The 25,568-nt window shown below is 53.3% G+C and overlaps 1 protein-coding gene across 1 annotated transcript in view; it reads right to left on the bottom strand.

Moving 5' to 3' along the window:
- Positions 1-25,568, bottom strand: part of PEPD (peptidase D) — a 112,086-nt gene that overhangs the window by 70,351 nt on the left and 16,167 nt on the right. Inside the window, exons 4-7 of the mRNA XM_043599077.1 lie at positions 22,635-22,698; positions 16,764-16,811; positions 15,144-15,205; positions 7,190-7,234 (exon numbers count right to left, since the gene is read on the bottom strand). Of these exons, the coding sequence (XP_043455012.1) occupies positions 7,190-7,234; positions 15,144-15,205; positions 16,764-16,811; positions 22,635-22,698 (219 nt within the window). The remainder of the gene's footprint in view (positions 1-7,189; positions 7,235-15,143; positions 15,206-16,763; positions 16,812-22,634; positions 22,699-25,568) is intronic.

Here is a 25,568-nt window from a genome sequence, read left to right as displayed (position 1 = left end):
GTTCCCACCCATCCGCGTGGCCTTGACCAAACCCTCACGAGGGATGAGCCAGAGCCCGTGCCTGCTGCCCCCATGTTCCAGGGCCATGAAGGCCTTGGGAAAATCCGCGGCCGGGCGGATGGCACAGCAAAAGCTCCCAGTCACCAGCCCCACCGGTCTCGCCACGGCCCCAGTTCTGCTGTGAGTTGCGCGGGGGCGTGCAGGGCGGGAGGGCTCCTCTTAACTTTATCTCCCCAAGATCTCTCCCTTCCCCTCCTTGGGCCCCCTCCCCAGCTCAGTGCATAAATGCACTCCTCTCTCTCCCCTCCTCTCCAAATTCTCAAGCCTTCCCCTCCCCACTCACGTCCTCCTCCCCACCCACTTACAAGGGAAGGGGTGGATCAGGCTCAGCACCCCAACACACACCTGGGTTCGGAGCCCACGTGGCCCCTATTACCGGGAGCTCTACGACCACCCACCTTCCTCCTCACCCCCCCACCCCCCCGTCCTCCTCCTCCAGCCAAGCTCTATCCTCCACTACTCCGCCATGTTTCTGGAAGGGAAACCACAACTGTCCTTGCTTTAGGCGGGGAGCAAGAGGAGCTTTCGTGTTTGATCTCAGAGCTCTCCCCCATCCCCTTCCCTCCTCTTTCCCCTCTCCTCTTCTCCCTTCAGCCCACCCCTACCCCCTGCCAGCCCCCCTCTCACAATGTGTGGGAGGACCCCAGGCTGCCAAATTCAGAGGCCTTCCCTGAGTGTGGAGAGGAAGCAGCACAGTGACCCCCGCCTCCCCTGGCACCACTGGGTTGCTCCCATCTCCCAATAAGGCCTCCCTCCCTCCCCCTCTCCACTCTGCCCCTGCACCTGCTCCCAAATGGCTGTCTGTGGCACAGGCCTCTCAGCCGCTCCTCCACCCGCAGGTCCCCCAGGCACCTCCAGCTCGGCGGGACGCCACCTCCCCCACCTCACCCCACAGCTGCAGCGCCCCCCTGCCACTTACAACAGAGACCTGCGTGCCATCCCAGATCCCTTCCTGTCCCCTATCCATTGCTCCCACATCCAAGTGATGACCAAGGGCTGCAATTCCACCTCTATACCCTCTCTCAGACCCTCTGTTTCTCTCCATCCAGACCCCACTGCCTCCGGCCTGGACAACCTCTCTGGCCTCTTCGTGCCTCCAGGCCCATGTGCTCAGGGACAGCAGCTGCGGATCTTTAGTAAATGCAAATGTGATCGTGCTTTTCCTTGCTTAAAAGCTTTGGTGGCCATTGGCTTCTCCTCCAAGGGGACCTGGACCGGAACCACATTCTCTTCTCATCAGAGACGCAAGCACTTCCAGCCATGGAGGCCACGTCCTGTTTTCTGGCCCAATTTGAGTTTGTGGAAGATGACACATGAGTCTTCTAGCTGCTTTACTCAGAACTTACTTGTAAGTCATGTTTGAAAAAAAGGGGGCTTCCTGAGTGGCTCAGTCAGTTGAGCATCTGACTTCGGCTCAGGTCATGATCTCACGGTTTGGCTCATGAGTTCAAGCCCTGCGTCAGGCTCTGGGCTGACACCTTGGAGCCTGGAGCCTGCTTTGGGTGTCTCCCTCTCTCTCTGCCCCTCCCCTGCTTGCACTCTGTCTCTTTCTCAAAAACAAACACAGGAAGGAAGGAAGGAAGGAAGGAAGGAAGGAAGGAAGGAAAGAAAGGAGGAAAAGAAAGAGAAAAGAAAAGAAAAAAGAAAGAAATCAAACTGAATCAGGACAAACTATGCCACAAAGGCAGTTCTCCAATGAAACCGGCCTGGCCCAAATGAATCCAAGCTTTAAAGACCCCGAGAACAGATGCCTGTGTGCTGGCTCACCTGATTATCCACAGGGCACTCTGGGCCTAAGTCTTGTCCAGGTGCCGGGCGTTCAGCCTGGCCCCCTTATCTCCAGGACACAAGCACCAGAAACGGTTTTTAAGATTACTGTAAAAAATAACAAGACTTTCCAGCATCTGGCAATTTCTCGCTATCTTCGGGAAGGACTGACTACCCTGAGCCTGAGGAGGCTATTTCCATTACTCGTGGGCAGGAAAAGATAAGGAAAAAGGGATTCCACCATGGCCCCGCCTCTGTTGTCCCAGTGGCCTCCGGGGTGAGGGATGCCTAGTGTCACACTCGGCCCCAGCCTTGTTTGGCCCCAGGATGTGTGGGGTGGCAACAAGCAATATAATCTGCAAGTTTTCTATCCCCAGGAAGGGACCGAGGCTGCCTCCTCCACGAGGCATCAGAGGACCCAGGCTTAGGACAGGACAAGATGCAGTTAACAAGTCTGCGCTGGAAACAGCTCAGGCTCCTCGACTAGCAAGAGGAGGTGGCTGATGTGTGCAGGCGATGTGGCACTCGTGCAGAGTCCCCAGGCCTGCGGCCACACCCGTGAGCATCATCACAGCCAGCGGGCCACTCAGGGGGAAGGCAGCGCTATGGGCAGGGGAGCAGGAGTGGGGAGAAAGTCCCTTCACTACGCCAGGCCCAGAGTCCCCTGCAACAGGCCGGAAATGACAAAAACCGGACTAGGTTGAGATTTTTTTTGTGCAATCTGTTTTTTTTCCCCTTAAATATGCATAGGTCACAAAACTGCCTCTGGGCATTAAACCCAGGATTAAGGCATTAATGAACTGAGGTATGAATGCTCCGCTAATTAAAATAGTAGCAAGACAGAATGAAGTATTTCCAAAATCAGTGTCTAAGTGTCAAAGTGCCACCGTGTTGAACAAAACCCATCTGAAGGGACAAGTATTCCATCCCTCCTAGAGATGAATGTGCAGGGGATGGGTCTGTGGGAGCAGGCGGGCAGAGTTCAATGCCACAGGACCCCACATCCATTCCCTCTATACCCCATGACCTGGTGTTGCAAAGGATAAAATCCCAGAACAACAGGAGGGACAGAAAGGAAAGAGCTAGTTGGAATTACATATCTTCAGGAGGCTCAATCAATAAGCCCTCTCAAAGAAATCAGAGCCATGAAGAAAATTGCGGTTTCGCTCAGCAGTGAGCTGAGTGTGCTTGAGACGTGGCGTGGGCCGCGTGCAGGGGAGGCACGGGAGGGTCCACCTCTGCGTTTGCTGACTGGGGCCCGGCCACGCCTTCCCCTCTGCCTGATGTGCCCACACCCCATCTGCTGCCTTCTGGAGCACAGTCACTCTGCCCTAGGATCCCCACTGTCCACTTGGCTTTCCTGTTAACGTAGGGTTAAATGCCTCTTCCTCAGGAGACAAAGGCAGCAACCCTACTGGAAGACTTTTCACGTACACACCAAGAATCTAGGTCATCATCTACGTATCTTTTCTAATTCGGGACGTGTTACCAGGATGCAGGGTCCTGCTGTGCCATCCACACCTCACCATCTCCTGCGCACAGAAAGCCAGGGGAAGGAGAAACAGGTATGTTATTCCACTGCCGGATTAAAACACGCAGGACACCTTCACTCTGTGTAATTAACAGTTCTAAAATCGGCGTGTGACTCAATTTAACACAGTCTCTCTTAAAACCCAAGAAGGCACACGGCAATTGCTGACATGCTTGCTCTTCTGTGACGCTTCCAGTGGTACTTAACTGAAATCCAAGGCGCCGAGCTATTAAGACTGCACAAAAGTATCTCCTTTTATTTCCTAACCTGCCTTCAGATCAATTTAATCATCTGCAGAACAGGAAAGGAGAACCACAGCCTAAATTATGGAAGTGAGACGCCTGCTCTTAAGTTTCAACTTTTGACCTCCACATCCAAACTGCAATACCCAGCACAAGAAAAGAAATTATCAGTTATGATCTTGTGTTTCTGGGGAAGAGTATGATGATAGAGGAATTTACAGGAAATCAAAAAGGCACTGCTTGAGAGAATGGAAAACAATAAAGCAGTCACAGAAAGGAAATGAATGACGCCCAAATAAACACTAGGAAGGAAGCGTCCTCTGTGCTAGCAGAGGCTGCTCCTTGCCTATCAGATAGGCTCTGGGAGGAATCCCAGATCCCCAGCCCAGCAGCTAACCAGGAGCCGGGGTGCATGAGTGGCAGGGGGCATGGTGCTGAAGGAGGCTTAGCCACACAGTCCTGGGCACCTACCTGCACACGCTGACCTCACACAAGACCCATGCCGGGGCCTCTGAGCACCCCTGCATCTGCAGTGGCCTAGAGGGGACTTCGAAATGGCTGAAACTCAGGCGCCCCCCCCCCCCACTCCTCCAGGGTGCCCCTCAGATATACAAGGGGCAGCACAAGATCCGGGAACTACCGACCTGGGCTCAGCCCCTGGCTTTTCCTCAGGCAAATCATCTCCCTGTGCCTCAGTTTCCTTACCTGTAGAATGGGGATAATCGGAGCACCTAGCTTAAAGCATAAGCAAAATATCTCTTTGAATGAGGCGACATATGTCAAGTGCTTAGCACAGTGCCTTGCACACAAGAAGTCTCAAAAGGTGACATTTTATTAAGCTGAGTTAGCACTTGACTTCTACTCTCATTCAAGCCTTGAGCCATCATCCACCAAGGGAGACCACTTCTGTTTTGCAGGTGAGGAAACTGAGGCTCCATGCTATAGGCTGAATATCTGTCTCCCCCCACAAAACTGATATGTTGAAACCTAATCTCCAACGTGTCGGCATGCAGAGGTGGGGCCTTTGGGAGGTGATGAGGCCATGAGGGCAGAGCTCTTGTGATTGGGATTGGTGCTCTGATAAAAGAGACCCCAGAGAGCTCCCTGTCTCTCCTGCCATGTGAGGGCACTGCAAGAAAATGGCCACCTCGGGACCAGAAAGTCTGTTCCCGCCAGACACGGAGTGTGCTAGCACTTGGATTTCCAAGGTTCTAGAACTGTGAGAAATACATTTCTGTTGTTTATAAGCCACTCATGATGGTAAATGTTATGGCAGCCAGCATAGTCTAAGACGCTTGGTGAATCTTCACAAGTTAGGTATTACTACAAGCTCACTGACAGATGTAGCTGAGGCTCAGAAAAGTTAAGTGGCTTCCCAAGGGGTGCAAGCTGGGGTGAGAGTTTGGATTTGCCTGCGTGGAGGGTTTTTGTGTCACCCCAGGCAGTCCTTCTCCATGGGGCCTAGACAGAGGGGGTGACGAAAGCATTCAGGACGCAGGGGCCCAAAGATGTACCAGTGAGTCATAATTTAACATCACAGAAAACCCTCTCCTATAAATGAGGGGCCAGCCTGCCATTGCACCCAGAATCCTTCCTTCGCTTACTTGAAGAGGGCAGTGATCAAGACCACCATGGATCTCACCCGAGAATGATTGCAGTCACTACAGAGGCCAGAACCCATGCTATTAAAACACACCCTTGAGGCAGGAAGGACAGTGTGACATTTCTAAAATAGTTCTACTGCCATCAAATGCCAAATAAGTCCTTTCTGCTGCTGGCTTTGATAAAGTTGGGAAGTATTCTTATGAATGCAGAATCCACCTCAGAGCCTTGGAAGTGTCACTAGAATTAAAGTGTGCTTGTTCCAAAGTAACGAGCTAATGGCTGATCCCTCAGGAGATGCCGGAGCGGATAACCCAGCCCGGTCTCCAAAGCACCCGAACTGTTAGCAGCCGTGAGGGAATGTCATCTGCGGGGTGTAAGCGGGTGCGGGCCCATTCCTGGGTATCCAGGATTTAGTCTTCTGTCCACTGGGAGCTACAGATGGGCCACGCGTCTGTTACTTTACAAAAACAAGAAAAGGAGGCTGTGAACGAGAAGGACCCACGCCCTATCCTCAGAGGGCGCATGGCTGCTGACAGAGCTGGGCTGGCCGGCCTGCCCTCCGGTGAGCGCTCCCAAGGGGTCAGTCCCGATGCCAGTCCCGACGGCCCTCGGATTTCCACCTCTGGCCCAGCTTCTCTCCCACTGGAACCTGCTTCAAACTCAACATGCCCCAAACAAGTCCCCGATCTGTCACGGCACCTGCTCTTCCCAGCCATCCTCATTTCAGTGACACACCACCCAGCTGTTTAGGACAAAAAAAGGAGTCACCTTCAACTCCATCCTTCAGTTGTGTCATAGCTGGCTCCTCCCAGGGGCATTCCCCTGGACTGCCACGCCACTCTCAGCTCTGTCACACCACCTTTCCCCTGCCACCTGGGCCCTGAAGCAGCCTCCCAGCTGGCAGCCTGTGCCCTCTCTTGCCCTAGAATTGAGTCTCCAGACCGAGGCCAAAGCGGTCGTTTAAAACACAAGCACAATCCTACCATTCTCCTGCTTAAATTCATCAAAGGTTTCCCACGGTTCCCGTTTCTCTCAAGATCAAGTCCAAACGGACACCGTAGCCAACCCGGCCCCCTGCCCATCTCTCTGACTGCCCTCAAGGCCTCGGAACACACGGCCCCTGGACCTGCATCATCTTCTCCCTCTTCCTGATGGAGCTTCCCCTAGTCGGAAGGTACCCAAACTCCAAGACTAGGTGAGCAAGATCTCCCAACCAGATGGGGAAACACGACCACAAGGTCATAGCATCAGACATGAAAGGTCCGCGCACCTCCCCGCTGTCAGGTGATGAGGTGCCAAAGGCCCCACCTCGCCACTCTTCTACATTCAGAGTAAGTGCAGCCTTAGAACCAATAAAACACGTTTTATTGCTGAGCAACTCGATGGCTTAGGAAGAAAACTGGCGGCACGTCAGAGCCAGAGGGCCACTTCCAGGGCCCACGGAGGGGATGCCCAACCCGAGAAGGTTTGCCTTGCTGTGACCTAACAGAAACCAGTCGTGCTGCAGGACCGGGCTGCCGGTATCAGCAAGGGAGGAAACTAGGCAACACAAGAACACATACAAAAGGATGGCAACTTGTCAGGACACAGATGCCACAGGAGGAAAACACGTTTACCTTTCTGGTAATAGCATTACGGATGATGTCTGTTTTTACTCTTTTCATTATCTACTTTAAGTGCGCTATGTAAGTGTGGCTCGCTTAGGGTAGGAGTTTTTAAAAGACTGCTTAACAAAGGAAAAGATAAATTTAATTGACATTCAAGTGATTTATGCCCTTTCAGAAAAACAGACCAACTGGTGCACACACACGCACACACGCACACACACACACACACACACACACACAACCAGAGAAGAGAGCTGTTCTGGGGACTGTCTTGTCTGAGGGGCTCTCTGAGATGGAGCAGGTGGCGACAGCCGGGTCTCTGAGCTTCCTGAGCGGAAGCACAACAAACAGCCAAAGCAGCCACAGGCAATACTCACCACTCCACGATCTCTGGATGAAGAATGGTGTTGTTGACGTTAAACCTGCAGAGGAAACACAAAGCAAACCTATTAGTTCAATGGTCCATCATCTCCCAGCAAGAAATAGCTCTTTCAAGACATACCAAGAGAGGACATGACCCAAAGAGGGCCGCAAACTATAACTCCACGACCCTCTGGCCCACAGAAGACCTGCCGCCTGCTGCTTGCAGCAGACATGCGGCCGCACCGAGCCCCTTAAGTGCTGTCACTTGGGAGAGCAAGCTGCTCGGCTGCAAAACTACCCTCCACTCTTGCCAGGCAGACCTAGCCTCCTCTGTCAAGTGTACCAACACACTTACAACAGGAGTCCCAGAAGAAAAGGAGAGATGAAGGAGAAGAATATTTGAAAAAATAATAGCCCAAAACGTCATCGATTTAATGAAAAACATTAATCTACACATCCATAAGGCCCAATAAACTCCAAACAGGATAAGTCCCAAGAGATCCACACTCAGACATATTATAATCAAACTTTCAAAGGACAAAGAGAAAATCCTGAAAGCAGTAAGAGGGGAAGAGAAAAAAAAAGAAAAAAAAAAAAACCATGACATACAAGGAACCCTCAATAAGATTAATGGCTGATTTCTCATCAGAAACTATAAAGGCCAGAAGACAGTGGGATGAAAGAAAAAAAAAAAGTGTCAACCAACATTCTATATCCAGCAAAGCTGTGTTTCAAAGATGAAAGAAAAATCAAAACAGTCCCAGATAAACACCCTGAGAGAATTCATCGCTAGAAGACCTATCCTACCAGAAATACTAAAGGGAATCTTTCAGACTATAGTGAAAGAACCCTAGACTCACTCAAATCCATGTGAAGAAAATGAAGGCATTGAAAAAAGTAATTACATAGGCAAGTACAGAGACAGTGTAAATGTATTTTGTGTAACTCCTTTTTTCTCCTGACTTAAAAGACAACTGCAACAAGCAACAATCATAAATCTGTGTGGACCAACAGAACATATGAAGATGCAATCTGTATGCAACAACAGCACAAAGGAGGGGACAAAACAAAGCTATATAGAAGCAAATTTGTTGTAGACTACTGAAATCGACATTAACGCAAACTAGACTGTTATCAGTTTAAGAGGTCATTTGTAATCCCCCAGGTAACAACTAAAAATATAATTAAAACAAGGGCACCTGGGTGGCTCAGTTGGTTAAGCCTCCAAATTGGGATCAGGTCACAATCTCATAGTTCGTGAGTTCAAGTCCCACATCAGGCTCTGTGCTGTCAGTGCAGAGCCTGATTTGATTCTCTGTCTCCCTCTGTCTCTGCCCCTCCCCAACTTGCTTGCTCGCGCGCGCACTCTCTCTCTCTCAAAATTAAAAAAAAAAATAGCTTAAAGAACTGAGCTCATCAGCATATAAAAAGGATACACACCATGATCAAGTCCAATTTAGCTCAGGAATATAAGGTTACTCTGACAGACAAAAATAATCAGTGTAATATGCTCTAATCTATTAATTATATTAGTAATTTATATCAACAGAATACAGAACAAAACCACATAGATACAGAAAAAGGATCTTACAAAATCCAACAACCTTTTGTGATAAAAAAAAAAAAAAACTCAGTAAACTAGGAAGAGAAGGAAACTGCCTCAACCTGATAAAGATATCTACAAGAAACCCACAGCCTACATCATAGTTAGCGGTCAAAGACGAAAAGCTTTCCCCTAAGATGAGAAGCAAGACAAGGATTTCCTTTCTCTCCACTCCTGTTCAATACTGTACACAAGAAACATCTGTCACAGTGATCATACACTGGAAGTCTCAAGAAATTTCAAAGCACTGAGATACAGAAAATGTACACTGATTACAGTAGAATTAAACTAGAAATCAGTAACAGAAAGAAAACTATAAAATCCCGAATTGTTTGGAAGTTAAGCAACAAACTTCTAAAGACCCACTGTTCAAAAAAGAAATAACAAAATTAGAACCTAAAAGCATGAAAAATCAGAACTGGTGAAATGCAGCTAAAACAGCACCCAGAGGAAAACTGATAGCTCTAAAATGTACTTAGTGGAAAAGAACACTGAAAACAATGATCTAAGCTCCCATCCCAAGAATGTCCCTTTCTTCTCTCTCAAGAAGCTAGAGAAAGAACAAACAAACCTGAAGAAATTAAAGGGAAATGAAAATGTACAGAAATCAATGAAATAAAAGGCAGACATAAAAATAAAGAAAAATCTACAAAGTCAAAATGTGTTCTTTGATAAGATAAACATAACTGACAAGGGGACTCCAGAAGACAAAAAGATCAGGTCGGGGTACATCATGCGTGACCCAGAGCCCAAGCTGTCAGTGGGAAAGCTGGGGAAGCCTGGCATGGCCCAGCACACAGCACAGGCCTCAGCAGAGAAGCTCCAGCAAGCCTTCAACCCTTTGGATTCTGAGCCCTGCTCCATCTCAGGTCAGGATATTACACACAGGGCATGCTGGCTTGTGATCAGGCAAGAACTCTCCATGGCCCCATTACCAGGGTTTGAAAAACACCTATCTAATGCCGTGGTTGTGCAGCTGGTACCCCCACTGCTGGCTGAGCCCATCGAAGAAGGAGGGACAGAGGAGAGAAGGGAGAAGGGGGCATTAGCAGGCCGGGAGGATTCCAGCTCTCCAAAGCTGTCGGGAATCCTAGCTACACAAATTCAAAGTCACCTGACTAATTCAAAGTCACCTGAAATGCTGTAGAATCAAAGCCCTACTTGTGAAATATCAAAGAGACCTCAGGCAGCCAACATGGTTTGGAGTCAAGAGCAGAGCAGCAAATGACATAAATCAAGACGACAACACAGGCTCTGCCTCCCATTTCCCCAAATGTCACTTTGACATTAGGAAAAGCAATGGCCTATCTACTCAGCAGGCAAACACAGCAGTAAAATCTCACTTCATAAAATGTACATACGTATGCACACGTGCACCCATGCACACACAAGCAGCAGAGTGACCCAGCGCACAGGTAACATGGATATAAAGAGACAAGTAAGATGAACACACACACAGGCAGGCATGCGCTTAGGAAGAGATGCACGTAGACACACACAGATGTGTATGCAACACACACACACACACACACACACACACACACACAGGCATGTAGACGCACCCAGACTAATACACAAAGATCCACCCCTAAATATACACACATAAACCCACAGATGCACACAAATGCATACTCAGATACAAAAACACTCAAGACAGGGGCACCTGGGTGGTTCAGTCGGTTAAGCGTCTGACTTCGGCTCAGGTCATGATCTCACAGTTTGTGGGTTCGAGCCCCACATTGGGCTCTGTGCTGACAGCTCAGAGCCTGGAGTCTGCTTTGGATTCTGTCTCTCCCTCCCTCTCTGCCCCTCCCCTGCTCACGCTCTGTGTGTGTGTGTGTCTCTCTCTCAAAAATAAACAGTAAAAAAAAATAAAAATAAAAATTTAAAAAACCCCACAAAAACCAAAACACTCAAGACACACACAGAAGAGTCCAAAAGACATTCACCGCAGCATTGGTGGGGTTTAACTTGGGGTGATGAAATTTGGGTATTACCTCTGTGTAGTCAGCATTTTCTATGATGAGCATGTATCAACTGGTAAAAACAACAACAAACCCATCAGTGCCTATGAGGGTGGGGAGCGCGTATCCTAGAAGCAGAGGGTAATTCCCTGATGGGCTCTGCCTGAGGGACGGGTGACAAAGGGTGAGCAGTATGGGCCCAACCGTCCCTGTCCCTGTCCCTGTCCTCCTCCCTGCAGTTTCTAACCCAAGGAGGGAGGCGAGGCTTGCTGGAGAACAGGCCCTAGAAGGGCCCCCCACTGCCCACCCTTGCTAGGGGCTGGGGTGGGTTCCTATCTCCTCATGGAGACTCCATGGGCCATAATGAGAAGCCCACACCTCACATTGATACACAGTTAACAGTAACCACAATGCCAAGTCCCCATGCCACAGACCGGCATTTTGTTGCGATCATCAGGTTTTAATAAAGTCCCTCTATTTCCTGGGTTTAAAAATTCACATCTTTGAATATTAATACTCCTACATTAGCAACCCCCAAATTCAGCAATTTCATATTTAACTGCTTATTTAAATGGAATTCATTTGTAACCAATTGTCTTCAAATATGCAAGGCAATTTAAGTAAATGCCAGAAGATAAGAGATATGCTTGTCCCGAATAACCAGCTGATGTGAAATATCGACCATATTTCTCTCTCAGACAATGGCATGACACTGAGCCCTCAGTAACTCACTGCCCTGGCCTAGGGCTCCTGGGCAGTCTGCCTACTTTGAAGGGAACTATTTCATGCCAAGAAGGCACCCCCATGGGCCACTTGGCCCCCACAGATCATCTTCTCCTTCATGGTCAGTCTCTCTCTTTCTCTCTCAGGAAAATCTGCTCTAAAATCTACCTCCTCAGATGCTAACAAAGATTTATCACGCCTGCCTCTGCTCCCAGGCTACAGGAACCAACCTCTCCAGGCAGCTGTGGGAGGGAGCCCACGGGGAGACCTCACAGCCCCCCACTCCTGCACAACCAACGTCTTCACCTCAGCTCTGGCTCACCCCAGCCACAGAACAGTCCTGGCCATGCCCTCCCCAGGACCTGGCAAGAAGTACCCGACCCCACTCTCCAGCCAGAGCCCATGGGGTGTCTGATCCTTCCACATCTTCTGTGGGACTTATCCCTGCACCAGTGTGGCCACACGTGGAGCCGTGGCCTGTGCCAGAGCCCAAACTCAGCACAAAGCCCAGCAGACTCTCCCCACCTGTTCCCATCATCCCAGAGAGAATAGACACACTTCTCAGTGACCCCAGGGGCTCCAGGCCATCAGGAGGCCCCGGTGCACGTCTACCCTTCCCACCTCACCCTTGTCTTCCTGTTCCCTCTGCTCCTGTTCTCTACCATCACCACCACTGGGAGACTAGACACATTCCCCGACGTGGGTAGCAAGCAGCCTGACCCTGATCTGAGAAGGCTGAGATAGGTCTGAGGTCTCCCAGAACCAAACCCACAGCCCCACCAAGGTCACGGACCCAGAGGCAGCCAGCCCCGAGGAGCCATACTTGGAGAGAAGGTCGCAGGCCAACTGTCCACCTGGATCAGTGTCCAGGGGGTCTGGACTGGGTGGACATGTTGAGGCCACATTCTACTACAAGCTCCTTCCTCCCCTCAGGCCAAGGGATAAAGATGGCCTGGGATGGCCCGTCAGCATAAACCAAGAAGCGAAACCGGAACTTCTGCCACAGCAGATCAATCAAAAATCCAAGATGCAAGGTGTTTCAGAGAAGTTCAAAAGGGTCAAAACCAAAACCTCCGGGAATAAGGTGCTTTATTATAACCGATGATAGAAGCTGATGGAAAGTAGGACAATAGCAAGATTCACCTTGCTTAGGAAACAGGCTATTATTAGCCCCAGCAAACAGCTGGAGACAAGGCAGGCAGGTGAACGTGGTGGCTGAGCCGCAGCAGCCCTCAAGGACAATGGCAGAAGTCAGGAGGAGGTAGAGTCAAGGCGCTGGCAGCCAGGATGGTGGGAGGCAGGGGTCTGAGCTGCACCCAGAGCCCAGGAATACAGACACGACTTTCTGTACGGAAGCCACTGGCGGGCAGCTGGAGGCAGAGACTGGGGCCCAAGGTCATACCCGTGGCGTGTGGGGTGGGGGCACCTACCACAGGCTCCTCCCCAACAGAACCCCTGAGGGTGGAGCTGCTCAAAGGGTGCCCCAGTGGGATGAGAGGCCCAGAGGGAAGGGAGGGAGTACCACGGGCAGGCCAGGGGACTCCAAGGCAGAGAAGCCCAGGGGAGGCCTCTCACCAGCAGTGCGTCAGCCAAGGCACACGGGTACAGAAGCCAATCCCTCAGCACCAGCATGCAGGAGCAGGCTCTTAGCCCGGTAGGGAGGGAGTATCCCAGAGTCAGCCCCGCCTGGACTGGACTACAGATTAGAGAGGGCCCAGTCCAGTGCCTGGGGAGAACATGCAACATTAAGGCAGTCCTGGCTCTCCAAAAAAGCTTCCAGATGCTGACCGGGTGGGGTGGGGGTTTGGCAGAGCAGAGGCTCCTCTGGGCTCTTGGCAGGGGCTAAGGAGTCCCAGGGAGCAAAAGGGGACAGAGGCTGAGGTCTGCCTACTGAAGGGAGGTCATGTTCACAGCAGGACTCCTCCTAGCAGGGGAGGGGAAAAGGTCTCGGCTTCCACTGCCCCCTGACTGTGATGTCCCTGGAATCTCCCCATGCCTCTTCTCTGGGAAAACTTGGGGAACAGCCAGCAGAGCTCTGCTCTCAGGGGCCATATCGTGAGCTGCCTCTCAGGAACCATACCTGCCACAGCACCTGCCAGACCCGTTCCTGGGGTGCTAAGGAGGTTCTCGGCATCAGAAACTCTGGAGGGGGCAAAGAACCCACAGCTCACTGGTACTGGGAACCTTATAATCAGTGATCCTGAAGTCCACCTGGCTCACTACATAGATGGGGAGACCAAGGCTCAGGAGGCAACGGGGTTGGGGGGGCTTGATGGGGGTGTGCTTGTGAACAACTGTTTACTGAGCGCCAGCTCCGTGCCAGGCTCTGGGGGAGCAGGATCCCGTTTCACCCCCAGGGCAAGCCCAGGCAACACCACGCTACACGTGGGGGAGCTGAGGCTCAGAGGGCAAGCTCTGTTTAGGTCATAGCACCGGTCAGTGAGGTGATCACCAGGGCTCCCTGCTCCCACTCAGGGCCTTCCCCACCAGGCAGAGACCGATGAGAAGCTGGAGGGGCCAGCCCACGGGAACACAGACGTTGGTGTTGGTCAAGATGGGTGAGCAGGGCAGCGGCACGTCCACAGTGCTGGGGGACCGGGGGAGGCTGGGCCCAGGACAGGCCACGGTGGGCTGGGCCCCACACCTCCCCCTCCGGGGCCTGGGGAGAAATGGCGGTTCCACAGCCAGCATTTCAGAGAGCGAGCGCGTGGCGTGGCCGTTCTGAGGAAATTCCCAGGAGGACGCAGGGATTTGAGCAATGAGAAGCAAACCTGATACCCGCCCCCGTCCCATTGCTCTGATCATTGGGGGAGTGATACATATTTATGAGCTCATAATCCTTCCTAATCACCCCTATATCACACAGCCGCACAAACTCCCTGTGGCTCAGGCTCATACATAATTATAAGGCACTTCCTCTGTCACCGCCTCAGTCCACCAAATGACGACAGGACGCGGTGGCAGTGGTGCAGAGTTAGGCGCCAGTGGGGGAGGAGCTAGGAATGGAGGCCCAGGAGCAAGGCTGGGAGCTGTCCACACTCAGCAGCCTGTAGGAACAGGTGCCTCCATTCAAGGGCTCCTCTGCTGCAGCCTGGGGCCCCACAGACGCCCCAGGGCCAGGCACGAGCCGGCCCAGGGACACAGCACAGCTAGCAGGCGGCACTCTCCAGGGGCCTTGGCGTGAAGGGGACAAGGAGGGCAAAGTGCTCTCTCTGGGCCCCACATCTGCCTTCCTGCCCGGAGAGGTCCAGGAGGGGAAGCAGGGATTGAAGACTCTTCCTGGAGCTAAATGGGGGAGTAAGGGCAGGTAAGGGGGTCCCTGAGACTGGGGCAGCAGGGGACTCAGTCTGGGAGAGGTTAGCAGCCAAGAATAAGAAGGGGCTGAGAAGAGCAAAGACCACAGAGCTCAGAGCAGGTGTCCAGAGGGAGAGCAGGCCCCCGCCTGTGTGTGCTCCCCAAGCCTGGGCAGGTCTGCACTTGCATTATGGAGCTCAACAGAGAAGAAGTTGAAGTGATTTTAGGCAGATTGTTTTCTAAACATTTCCTCAAAATGCCCAACTAACTCCTTAGCCTCTTCCTGTTCACGTACTTTACGTCTGGTTTGTAGACAGGGCAAGGCCTGCTGGTGAGATGTGAGGGGGGCAGGACGGGGACCATTGCGGGGGCCCCAGGACTCACCTGCTGATGCCCTCGAAGGAGGCCTCCCTGCAGACACTGCCGCTGTCGGTGTTGACACCACGCTGCAGAGACAGAGGGAGCGTTAAGGGTAGACTCGTCACACGGGGCCACGGCGCAGGTCCCCACAGCCTGCATGGGAGTGCCTGCCTCCTCCATCCAGCCTTAGGACTGGGGAAGAACCTAGAGCCCCCACCCCTGCCCGGCAAACATATCCATCCCTTCCTGCCTGTCAGGTAGCTCCCAGCCAACCTCCCCCTCCCCACAAAGGCAGGCAGTTCCTTTCTCTGCCGCAGCTTGAAAAAGGAGGAAGGGGCCACACAAACAGTGTCCCCGGGGCACAGGAGCCTCCTCTATCAGATCACTTTGCCGAAACCAGCTCAGGCTGTGCAGGCACAGATGGGGGCGACAGGACCAGGCTCCACCACCGATCTGCTCTCCCGGGCCGGCCTCATCTCCCTCCCACACATACGTGTACACACGCTCCCCACTGACGGGGTCCAAACAGCATTGTCAGATCCAGCCCTCCCGAGATGCAGGTAGGACCCAACTCAGGCATGACGGGCCCTCCCCGGTGACACGAGGAAGCTGCACTACATCCCTCTTCTTTCTCTAGCTGTAAGGAGACTCCAGGTGGAAAGGACAGGAGACAGACCAAGGGACTCAGACAAGAGTGTGCCATCCCCACAGAGACAAGGCCTTCTGATCCACCCTCTGCCCTCAGGAACCGCAGGCCGATGTTTAATAACGGCCCCCAGAGAAAACACACCGGACCGTCTCTGACCACAACCATCTCACGGAATCTTCCTTCTTGGCCATCAAAAGAGCAGAGCGGAACAAAGAGAACATGTGAAGGGCTCAGGTAAATAAATAAATAAGCAAGAAGAACCATTTCTGAAGAAGGATCGATTAACAAGGGAGAGAAAGGTCACTTTGGGAGGGAAGAGGGGTTGTACACTCTCCGTATCTGAAACTCCCCAAGGTCAAAAAAGCGCAAGACAGCAGGCTTCTTCTCTGAGCCACTCCGCAGCCCCAGTGCCCCCACAGCCCTGTTTAAGGCACCACAGGCCCATCGCGCACCCCAGCCAGCCCCAGGTGGCACCAGGGACCCACCACACACCCCACCCCACGTGGTACCAGGGGCCAGCCGTGCACCCCACCCCACCCTCAGGCTGTGGCAGGCCCTCGGCCATTCAGTGTACCCGATTCTAAATCTGATGCCACAAGCCCAGCACCCTCGTGGGCAGATGCCACAGGTGCGTCTTTAAAATCCTATTAACAACGGAGGAGACACAGGGTGGAAGCACATTGATATTCTACATCCATGGACTCCAGGAGCTCAGCCTGACACAAATACATTCTCCGGCTGGGTTTTATTTTAACCCTTAGAGTAGGTATCTTGTCACAGCGGCCTTCTGCCAGAACACAGCACATCCCAGGGACACGGGAGAATCGAGGTCGTGACCTTGGACACGTTCAGCCACCCCGGATGAGAAGGTGTCGCTCTGTGTCACCGATGACCATTCCTCTAGGTTCTCAATCCTCCCCTATGCCTCTGCTGGGACAGGCAGCTCCCCGAAACCCTTCCTCGTGGTGTCCGGTCCCTGGATACCAGCCACTTACCAAAGTGAGGAGCACGGAGGGGCCTTGTGATGTTAGGACACTGGCAATCTGAAAGGTCAGAAAGAAAAATCCACTTTTGAGCAATCGTGAAGACGTTCGATGGAGATGATACACCATCATTACTTAATCATGGCGGCTCACATTTACGGAGCACAGTGTTAAAACGGGCAGTGACGTTGCTGTCCCCATCCTGCCGCTGAGGACGCCGAAGCTCACAGAGGCCAAGGGACTTCTGAAAGCCACGCGGCTATCAACTGGCAGGGATTCAAACCCAAACATGGCACACCTTCCCACATGCTGCCCTACCTCGAGGCCCCACACACATCCCAGGCTCAAAACCACCAGACCTGCCCACCCTGCGAGGCCAGCACCTCTGTCCATCTGCCGGTCCCGCCTAAAAGACCTGTTCGTAAGAGCTCTTAGGCACTGATCCCAACAGCCTCCTGTCCCCAGGGCAGACACTTTCCTCCCTGTCCCCTATTCATCTCCTAGACCCTGTCTACCCTCTGTCCCCCATCCTACATCCCTACTCTCCATCCCTGCTCCCCCTTGACCTATGCAGGCCTCTTGCCCCTGCATATTGGTTGCTTTGCACCCTGACGCCATGAAGGAGCGTGTCCTGCAACCCCATCTCTCCACGCCTTTGCCTGGGCTCTCACCTCTGCCTGGCGCGCCTCCTCCCCACCTCATCAGTGTATACTGAGAACCGAGGCCCTCTGGCCCCCCAAGACAGGCTCGCTCATTCTCTCCTCTTCTGCCCCATTCCTTCAGCAAAGCACCTACCACCCTGCATTAGCCATGACATCTGTACCCCAAGAACGCCAACCACCCCAGTGGGTGCACTTTCTCCCTCTCCTGGCCCCCACTCCTCAGTCTGCCCTGCATCTTGGCTACTGTAGCTCCTACTGCATTTGAGCCACCCCCCCCACCCTAAACTCCTTCACACCCCGACACAGGGCGAGAGTGAGGAAGATTTGTTTGTGTCTTAAACAGCCTTACTGAGCTACCACTGACATACTGTATAATGCACATATTTAAAGTGCACATTTTGATAAGTTTTGACATATGTATATCTATACATGATTTTTTAATACTGAGAGGCTCCCAGAGAAAACCTGGAATATACTGAAAAGTATAAGAAGATAAAATACACCTACAATCCCATCCCCAGAGACTTTTTTTTTTTTTTACCTCTGCACATAAAAACAGAGATCTGTAATGACATTTGGATCATAAGGAGTTACACACTTCACTTATTTCCTGAGATTAAGTACTCTTCAGCCACGTGACTCCCACCAGTCACTACGGCCGGGGATGGTAAACAGCCAATGAGCCCCTGATCACGGCCTGCGCCAGTCCTCCAGACATCATCTCATTTCGCCACCCGTGAAGCTGGTGCTACAAATGTCCAGATTTCACATATGAGAAAGACTATGGGTTCGCTCATTTGTTGAGGTTCACAGTTCAAAAAGAGCGAGCCTCGGAGCTGAACATACGGCTGCATGGCCCTCTCTCAATAGACATGGCACACGATTTACTTACTCATTCCTCCACTGGACACTTAAGTAATCTCTCATGGTTAACCAGTATAAGTAATGCCTGAGGAACATTCTTCTACACGTGTTTATTTCCTTAACATAAATTCCTTCAAAAATTTATTTCCTTAAAAACAAAATTAGACCCAGTGAGACTGCTAGGTGAAACGCCATATACGTTGACCTTTTTGATGCCACTGGCCAGGTTACTCTCCACATGTGCACCAACCGTCTTCCCACCATGGTGCACAAGGCTCCCTCCCCACCCGGACCCCCCCTCTGACTCGGAACCGCTCTGAAGACTGAATCCCCCACCTCTGTGCTGCACAAACCAACGGCTTGGCTGAATCCCCGCCACTCCCGCAGGCCCTCCTGGAGGAGTGGGGGGCGGGGGGGGGGGGACTCATTAAAAGAACAAGAGCTGTGCATGTCAGGCCCCTGGGTGTGTTGTCACGTCGATGTGAAGGGTCTACATTCATCAGCACAGAATGATTCCGTCAATTACGGCAGCAGCACCGGAGAGCAAGCAGGCACTTGGGGATTGTATGTGCTACTGTCCTTGGGAGAGGGGAGCCACATAACAAATGTGTGGTCTGACGGTTTTTCTCTCGGCAACGGCTCAGGACGTGCCGGTTAGGAATAATGCAGAAAGCAGTCCTCTCTGCACCGCCTGATGCGCAGGCGGGTCGAGCCCCGACACCGAGCAGGCTGGGCGTCTGCTACTTCTGGCAGGGCAGCGTCTTTCATCGATCACGGCTGCTTGAGCGGGCCCTGGTTACCTTTGCGGTTGCAAAACCTCCCCCAGCCTGGCAGCTCCACCAGCCCTTCCCCACGGACACCCATTAGCAGTACATTCTCATCAGCAGACCCTGATTCCAGGCCTGGCGATGAAGGAGACGGGACGCGCCTGTGTGTCGCCAGCTCAAAATGCAGCTCCAGCACACGGGACGGCACGGCTCTGACAGCACAGGGCTTCATTTCCACGGAGCAGTGGTCACTGGGGACCCATCAGCTCTCACAAACCAGTGCCATTAAATGCCCCTGACTTGCTTCGTACCACGGCCAGCATCGATTTCCCAGGCAGCCAGGCCTCTCTGGCAGGTCGAGGTAGATGGCACACACAGAATTTAGCAGGGCCTTGTGCACAGGGACCCTCCCCACCTTGGGGACAATCAGAGGCTTCCCGAGGACATCTCATGCGCCTTCATGCCCAGGGCCCCAACCAGGCCTGAAGGCTACTCTTCATGGGTGATGATCCAGAGAAAGGGGCAGGACAGTCCTTAAATGGTACTGGTAAGAAAGCCTGCGCTGCTCTAGGGAGCTGGACCCTGCAAGCATCTGAACGTTTAAAAATGAACTCTTTTCCATGGCAGTCAAAAACAGGGGTGCAACTTGGTGGCTGGGAATGCATTTAAAAATATGAACTTGCTTCTAAAATTTAAGTATCAGGGAAGATCACATACTACATGGATTTGCAGGCACTCCTCCTGACAAAATGAAGTTTCCAGCAACTCTGGACCAGCAGTCCAGATGTAGCAGCCATCCCCACAGGGCCCCCCACACCCCTGCCCTCAGACCCCGCCATTCCCTGATGCCTCTCCACACCGAGGCCGAGAGGCAGGCAGCATCTGTCTCTGTGCCGCCACAATGGTATCTCTTTCATCCATCCTGCCCGCATCTGAGCCAGTGACCCTGGCACCTCCCAACATGTGCCCGGCACCACAAAGGAGAGCAAGGGCACGAAACGTGCCCTCCACCCTGCAGCTGCCCTCCCATGAGGAATGCCAGCCTCTGCACCGCACTTGAGTGAGATGTCTTGAAGCACCTGCCAAGGTTCTCCTGAGCACCCCGTTCTCAGGGAGGCACCATTTGCTCTACCTTCCTAATAATTCACATCAGGTCGTCTATGGGGATGAAAGGAACCAGGCAGCCATGTTTCCTATATCAGACACCTGCATTTTATACATGACGTCAAGTGACCAGCCACAGCCTGGGGTGCGGGCCTTCCTGCCTTCTTTCAGAAAAGACAAGTGAGCTGCTTCCAATCTGTGATTTGTCACAAATAACCAAGACTGCCCAAAGCCAGTTGGGGCTCGGCACCATAGAAGTGGCCTGAGGAGTCCTTTCCTGATCCAAGGGGCTTCCTGTCACCGTCTATGATGGAGCAGGTCCCAAGCACCTCAAGGGCCCCCCAGCACAGGTGTCTTAATCCAGTAGTCTATATCATCAGGCTCCATTTCGAGCCACAGAAAATCGAAGTCACTTGGGAGTCTATGTCATCCCCTTTGTCTGACAGAGCAAATGCAGAAGTGGAGGGTCTCTGGGGTCCAAAGGTCCTGGGGTTGCCCCCTAACTCTGCTGCTTCCCCGGCTAAGGGCCCACAGTTAGGGCCTTTCACCTTGGCCTTGGCTTCCTCTGCAATGGGGCAGGGGCTGTGGCCTGCATGGGATAGGGCACAAGGGATGTTGCTGGAACCAGCAGGTGCCACCCCAAGGTGAAGCATTTGACCAACTGTTAACAGTGAGCCTCGTGTCCAGTAAGAACCTCAGTGGCAACAGTGATGAGAGTACTGATTAACGATGACAGCAGCGATGATAGGACACAGAAAAAGCTCCTGGACCTGACATCCTGTCCTCTGAACTCCTCTGAAGACCTCATTTAATACTCTGCTTTGTACATACAGACTCAGAGTGAGCTGTTCTCTGGGGCTGTAATTCTACACTATCACTACCGGCTCTCCTGTCCCGCCACTCCAGACTCTGTTTCACTGCATTTGGAGGCCAGTTCTACTCTTCTCCCCCCAGATCACAGTACAAACGGAGTTGAGTTTCCCCCAGCCATAAAAGCAAAAATGTCAGAATGCAGCCGGGGAGGCTGCAGTGAAGAGATGCTCTGACTTGGTGAGTCCCAGGCTGCCCCCTCCAAATTTCTGGAAAGGTCAAGGTCCCCAAGGACGATAATGTTAAAATGCAGTTTATAGAGGCAGGAAGGATGCACTTGCCAAGGAGAGGGTCAGGAACAAAATCGGAACGAAGGATGAGCGAGTCCCTCGCTCCCTGGTACTTAGAGATGCAAGGTAAGTAGCAAATGACCTCATTAGGAGCACGTGAGTAAATGTTCAGGCTATTTGAGATCCTATACCCAAAGAAATCAATACAACAGGTCACAAGTGTATTAACCGACTCTTTAGATGCTATGAGTTGCCCCCCCAGTAACTCAGTATTGAAATCCAAGGACAAAAAGAAAGATCAAAAGCCACCCTCTCTCCACAACCCAACCAGGCAGAAGGTGCTGCAGAAACAGGTGCCCATGGCCCTGGGCATATGGGTGCAAGCCGCACTCCTTCACCAAGGCCCCCCTGACCAGGCACCGAGGGCCACAGTCACCCTCTGCACCAGACCGTGTCCTGGCTACGGAGTTCAGCCCTGGGTCCCAGCAAGCTCTGATGCCCACACACCCCTGGAACATTTACTCAAGCTGGCTGGCTGGCTCCTCTGCTGCTTCCACAATGACCCCCAGCACTTAATGTATGTCCACGTGCCACCTTGGTCTGGGGAAATTGGCATGCGAGGGCCCCATCCCGCCAATCCTGCCAGGCTGGCGGTAGGCCTGGAGCAGCAGGCACTGACGTGCTTGGGGCACGGGGCCTGTAATACAGGCCTCCCTGTGTACCTGGCAGTGGCTGCAGTGTTGGAGGCCTTGGTCCCCTAAGGAGACCATGGGGGTGTATGGCTCTGCGCTCACCTCTGCCCCAGTCCTGCCCCATCAGCAATGAAAGTCAGGGGAAGCCCCTTGTGACTGTCTGGATTCGGGACAGATGCAGAGTCCCAGAAGGACAGTCATTCACCTACCCAGGCCACATGACACCCCTGGGCACCCACGTTGGGAAGTAGATTAAATCCGGGGGCCTCCAACTGCACCCCACCCACAGGTCTCTCAAAGTCTGGGGTTTTTCTGACAGCAGCATCTGCAGCCGGCAATGGTCTGTGGGGGAGCACCTCCCCACACGTGAAGGCCCGGGCTGAGCCCGAGGGGCGCTTAGATCAGACCTCCCAGAGCTGTCCTCCCACTGGGAAGCTCAGCAGCCACAACCCAGGTACAGAGGCCTCCAGCTGCCGAGTCAGGGCACCGCCCAGGCACCTCCCCTTCAGGGAGGTCTGAGGTACACACTTCCCATCTGCTCTCTGCAAACGTGGGCACTGCCGAGGTGGCTGGCAGCTGGGCGGTGGCATCCCACAACACACAGCCAGGCTATGGCAGCTAGAGGAAGGGGATGCTGGAACGGAGGGGTGACGGAAGCCCTGACCTGCACAGAGAGGAGCCGGCTGCTACTGACCTCGTCTGCATACTGGACGTCATCCACGGCATACTTCTCCTTGAAGTACTCCTTGGAGTGGATCCTCAAAGGGAAGCACAAAGAACACCAGGGTCAGGGTTTGGCCACACTCGGCACGGGCTGCCTTCCCGCTCTCAAGCCCAGACCATAAAGCCCCGGGGCCCATTCCCGCCCCGACACAGAGCAGGCACAGACTCGGATGGCAAGGGGCACTGGGCCACAGATTTAATGCTGAACCGTCTGCCTCTCCTGATCTCCCCAGCTGACCTCCACTCGTCCTTGGAGCCCGTGACCCTGGCCGCCTGCAGCAAGCATCTGCAGACCAAACTTCACTCTCCACCACCAGCAAGAGCTCACCAGGCAGCCAGCCAGTATACCCTTTGGGGCATGAAATAAGCTGCCTCCCAGGAGCTGCCCCCCATGGAGCCTCTTTAAAGGAAAGTTTTAAAATTAACATTTTAAAGAAGTCAATATCAGTATTACTCATTGTGATGAGAACATTCAAGCTTACTCATCATCTCTGAAAAACCAGCCATGAGAAGACAGACAAAGGAAGGAGGAGGTTGGGCCACCTCCCGGAGGGCTCCCAGTCATGGTCATGGTCACAGTCAATGGTCCAGCCAGCACCCCCCCATCCCCCCGCCTCCCGGCAGGTGGGTGAGTTGATGTCACTGCTGGTGACAGAACTCACATGAAGTGGAGCACTAGCCACACGAGGGGAGGGTGTCACAAGCCAAGTCTATTGACGCACACACGCCATCCTGCGCCATCCCACGCCTGGGCACCACATCAGCACAGGGGATATACCCCCCAGCCTGCCTGTGATCACATGGTATTCTAGTCATCGAGTGTTAGATCCGAAAGCGGCCTCGGGAGAAAACAGCAGATGGTTTTCAGACTGTGCTTCCTGGACTCGCAAGGGTGAGCAGATGACAGGGGGGTGAGGGTGCCAAGGGCAGTGTGCCTGGGGACGCCCAGAGGGGGCAGGGGAGCGAGCACACTTCCAGACTTGGAGATGGCCACCTCCAAGAGCAAGCTCCATGTGCCTTTAAGACATCAGTGACCAGGGTCACTGCCCGGGAAACAGAAGCCCACTACCCTCCCTGAGCCCTGCACGGCTTCCCTCTCCACTCAAGCATGCGCCAGACAGATCATGGCCAGGAAGCAGAGAGCATGGACCTGGGGGGCAGATGGGTGGGCCTCAGGGATCAGCAAGGAGCTCACAGCCACACACGGCGAGCAGGGCTGAAGAGATGACGGTCTCACTGCAGCGAGCCGCTCGGTGCCCCAGAACGCTCTTTGCTTTATCTCTCTTTTGGCTTCTCTGAAGTGGGCACTGGGTGTCAAGCTCTTGCTGTTAATTAAATTTGCACAATCCAGTCACATTAGCTTCCACGCCGGAGTCAGGACTCAAACGTCAAATGGCCAAAGTCTGGCACCACGAGCAGTACCACCTGAAGGAGCTACGGGGCAGGAACAGATGACAGGCACCTGGATGCGGGAGGCCCCGGTTCTCCGCTTACTGCGGACAGCTCACTGACCCTCGGCTACTAAGCGGTGACACTCTCAGCCATGCGCAAAAGCACATGCCAGAAGGGAGGGGTGGGGCCATCAGTGTCATCACCACGTCCACCCTCGACTGCACCAGCTTCGGTCTCAGCTCCAGGACGGATGCCCTGCATCCTCAGCAGGTCCCCAGTCCACCTCTGGTCCCCAGCCACTTCATCGCTTGCAGCTGTGGCAGGCACCCAACGCCAACTCCCAGCAGATTTGGGAAGTGCAAAGGGCCTGCTTTCAGGGGATGCTCCCTACAGGTGGGCATCTCAGCCATTACCCCAGGGAATGTGTGCCTGCCGGCCTGCCTGCCCTGCCTGGGAGTCTCGGTGGTCAGGCTTCAGCACAGACCTAGATTGGAGACCTGAGAACATCTCCACACACTCAGCCTGAGGTCAAGGTCTTCGCGATACGGAACCAGGGGAGATGGGAGGAGGAGGCATAATGGCGAGGCAAACACGAGGTAGCTGTGACCTGTGGGTGGCCCCAGGGCTGTGCGCTCACCTGTCCACCCCTCGCCTACCAGCCATAAGCCGCTCCACTTGCCACAGGGGCTGAGGAGCAGCCAGGGCCAGCCAGCCCACACGAGAGCCTGCTGCCGCCACCCTGATTATCCGGGAGGAAAGCAGGGCAGGAGTCAGTCCCACCACGTGCCCCTTGCCCTCCTCAAAGAAGTCGAATGACACAGTCCTGAGCACCCACTGGGCCTCAAGGGTCAAAACCACTGACTAGCCACAGGCCTGGTTTGTAACAGGAACGATCACTTCACAGATACAATGTGAAAAGCATCTTTTCTGGCACTTTGCCTGCCATTCTTTCCTAAAGGGCACAGATAATTAAGTTTGAATACTACTTGTTTTTCATGTTTTGAGGCTAATTATAGTAAAAATAATTTAAATGTCACCCTAAGGGAGATGTGTGCCAGGCCACCGCATCAAGCCAGCCACCAGAGACTCAGCCGTGATGACTTGGTGGGGTCGACCAGGGAAGGAGCGGCTGCTCCAAGAGCCCCGCTGGACAGGCAAGAGAGGTCAGCGGGCAGCTACAGGACCCACTGGGGGCCAGGCTGGCGGCAGCCACATGGAGGGCCTGCACTCTGCCCTGTCTGGGGTTCGGGGTCCAGCGGGGCAGCTCATGCCAGATCCCATCACATGGCAGATCCAGAAAAAACCACTGGACCAGGGGAGAGTGGGTCAGCAGAGAAGCTGACCTCACCCTAGAAACTATCCCTTCAAAGGGAAGGGACGGCTTTGGCAGGAGAGAAGAGAGAGCACCCCACTCAAAGCAGTTTGTGACTTCACCACCAGCAGCCGGGGCCAGCATGAGTTAGAGGTGGCCTTTCCCAGAACTCAAGGTCAGGGTTGACACTGTGAGTACCCA

Source organism: Prionailurus bengalensis, chromosome E2 (genome assembly GCF_016509475.1).
Source record: "Prionailurus bengalensis isolate Pbe53 chromosome E2, Fcat_Pben_1.1_paternal_pri, whole genome shotgun sequence".
NCBI classification, from domain to species: Eukaryota; Metazoa; Chordata; class Mammalia; order Carnivora; family Felidae; genus Prionailurus; species Prionailurus bengalensis.
The sequence above is the reverse complement of the archived record's forward strand: the minus strand, read 5'-3'. Positions and strand labels throughout refer to the sequence as shown.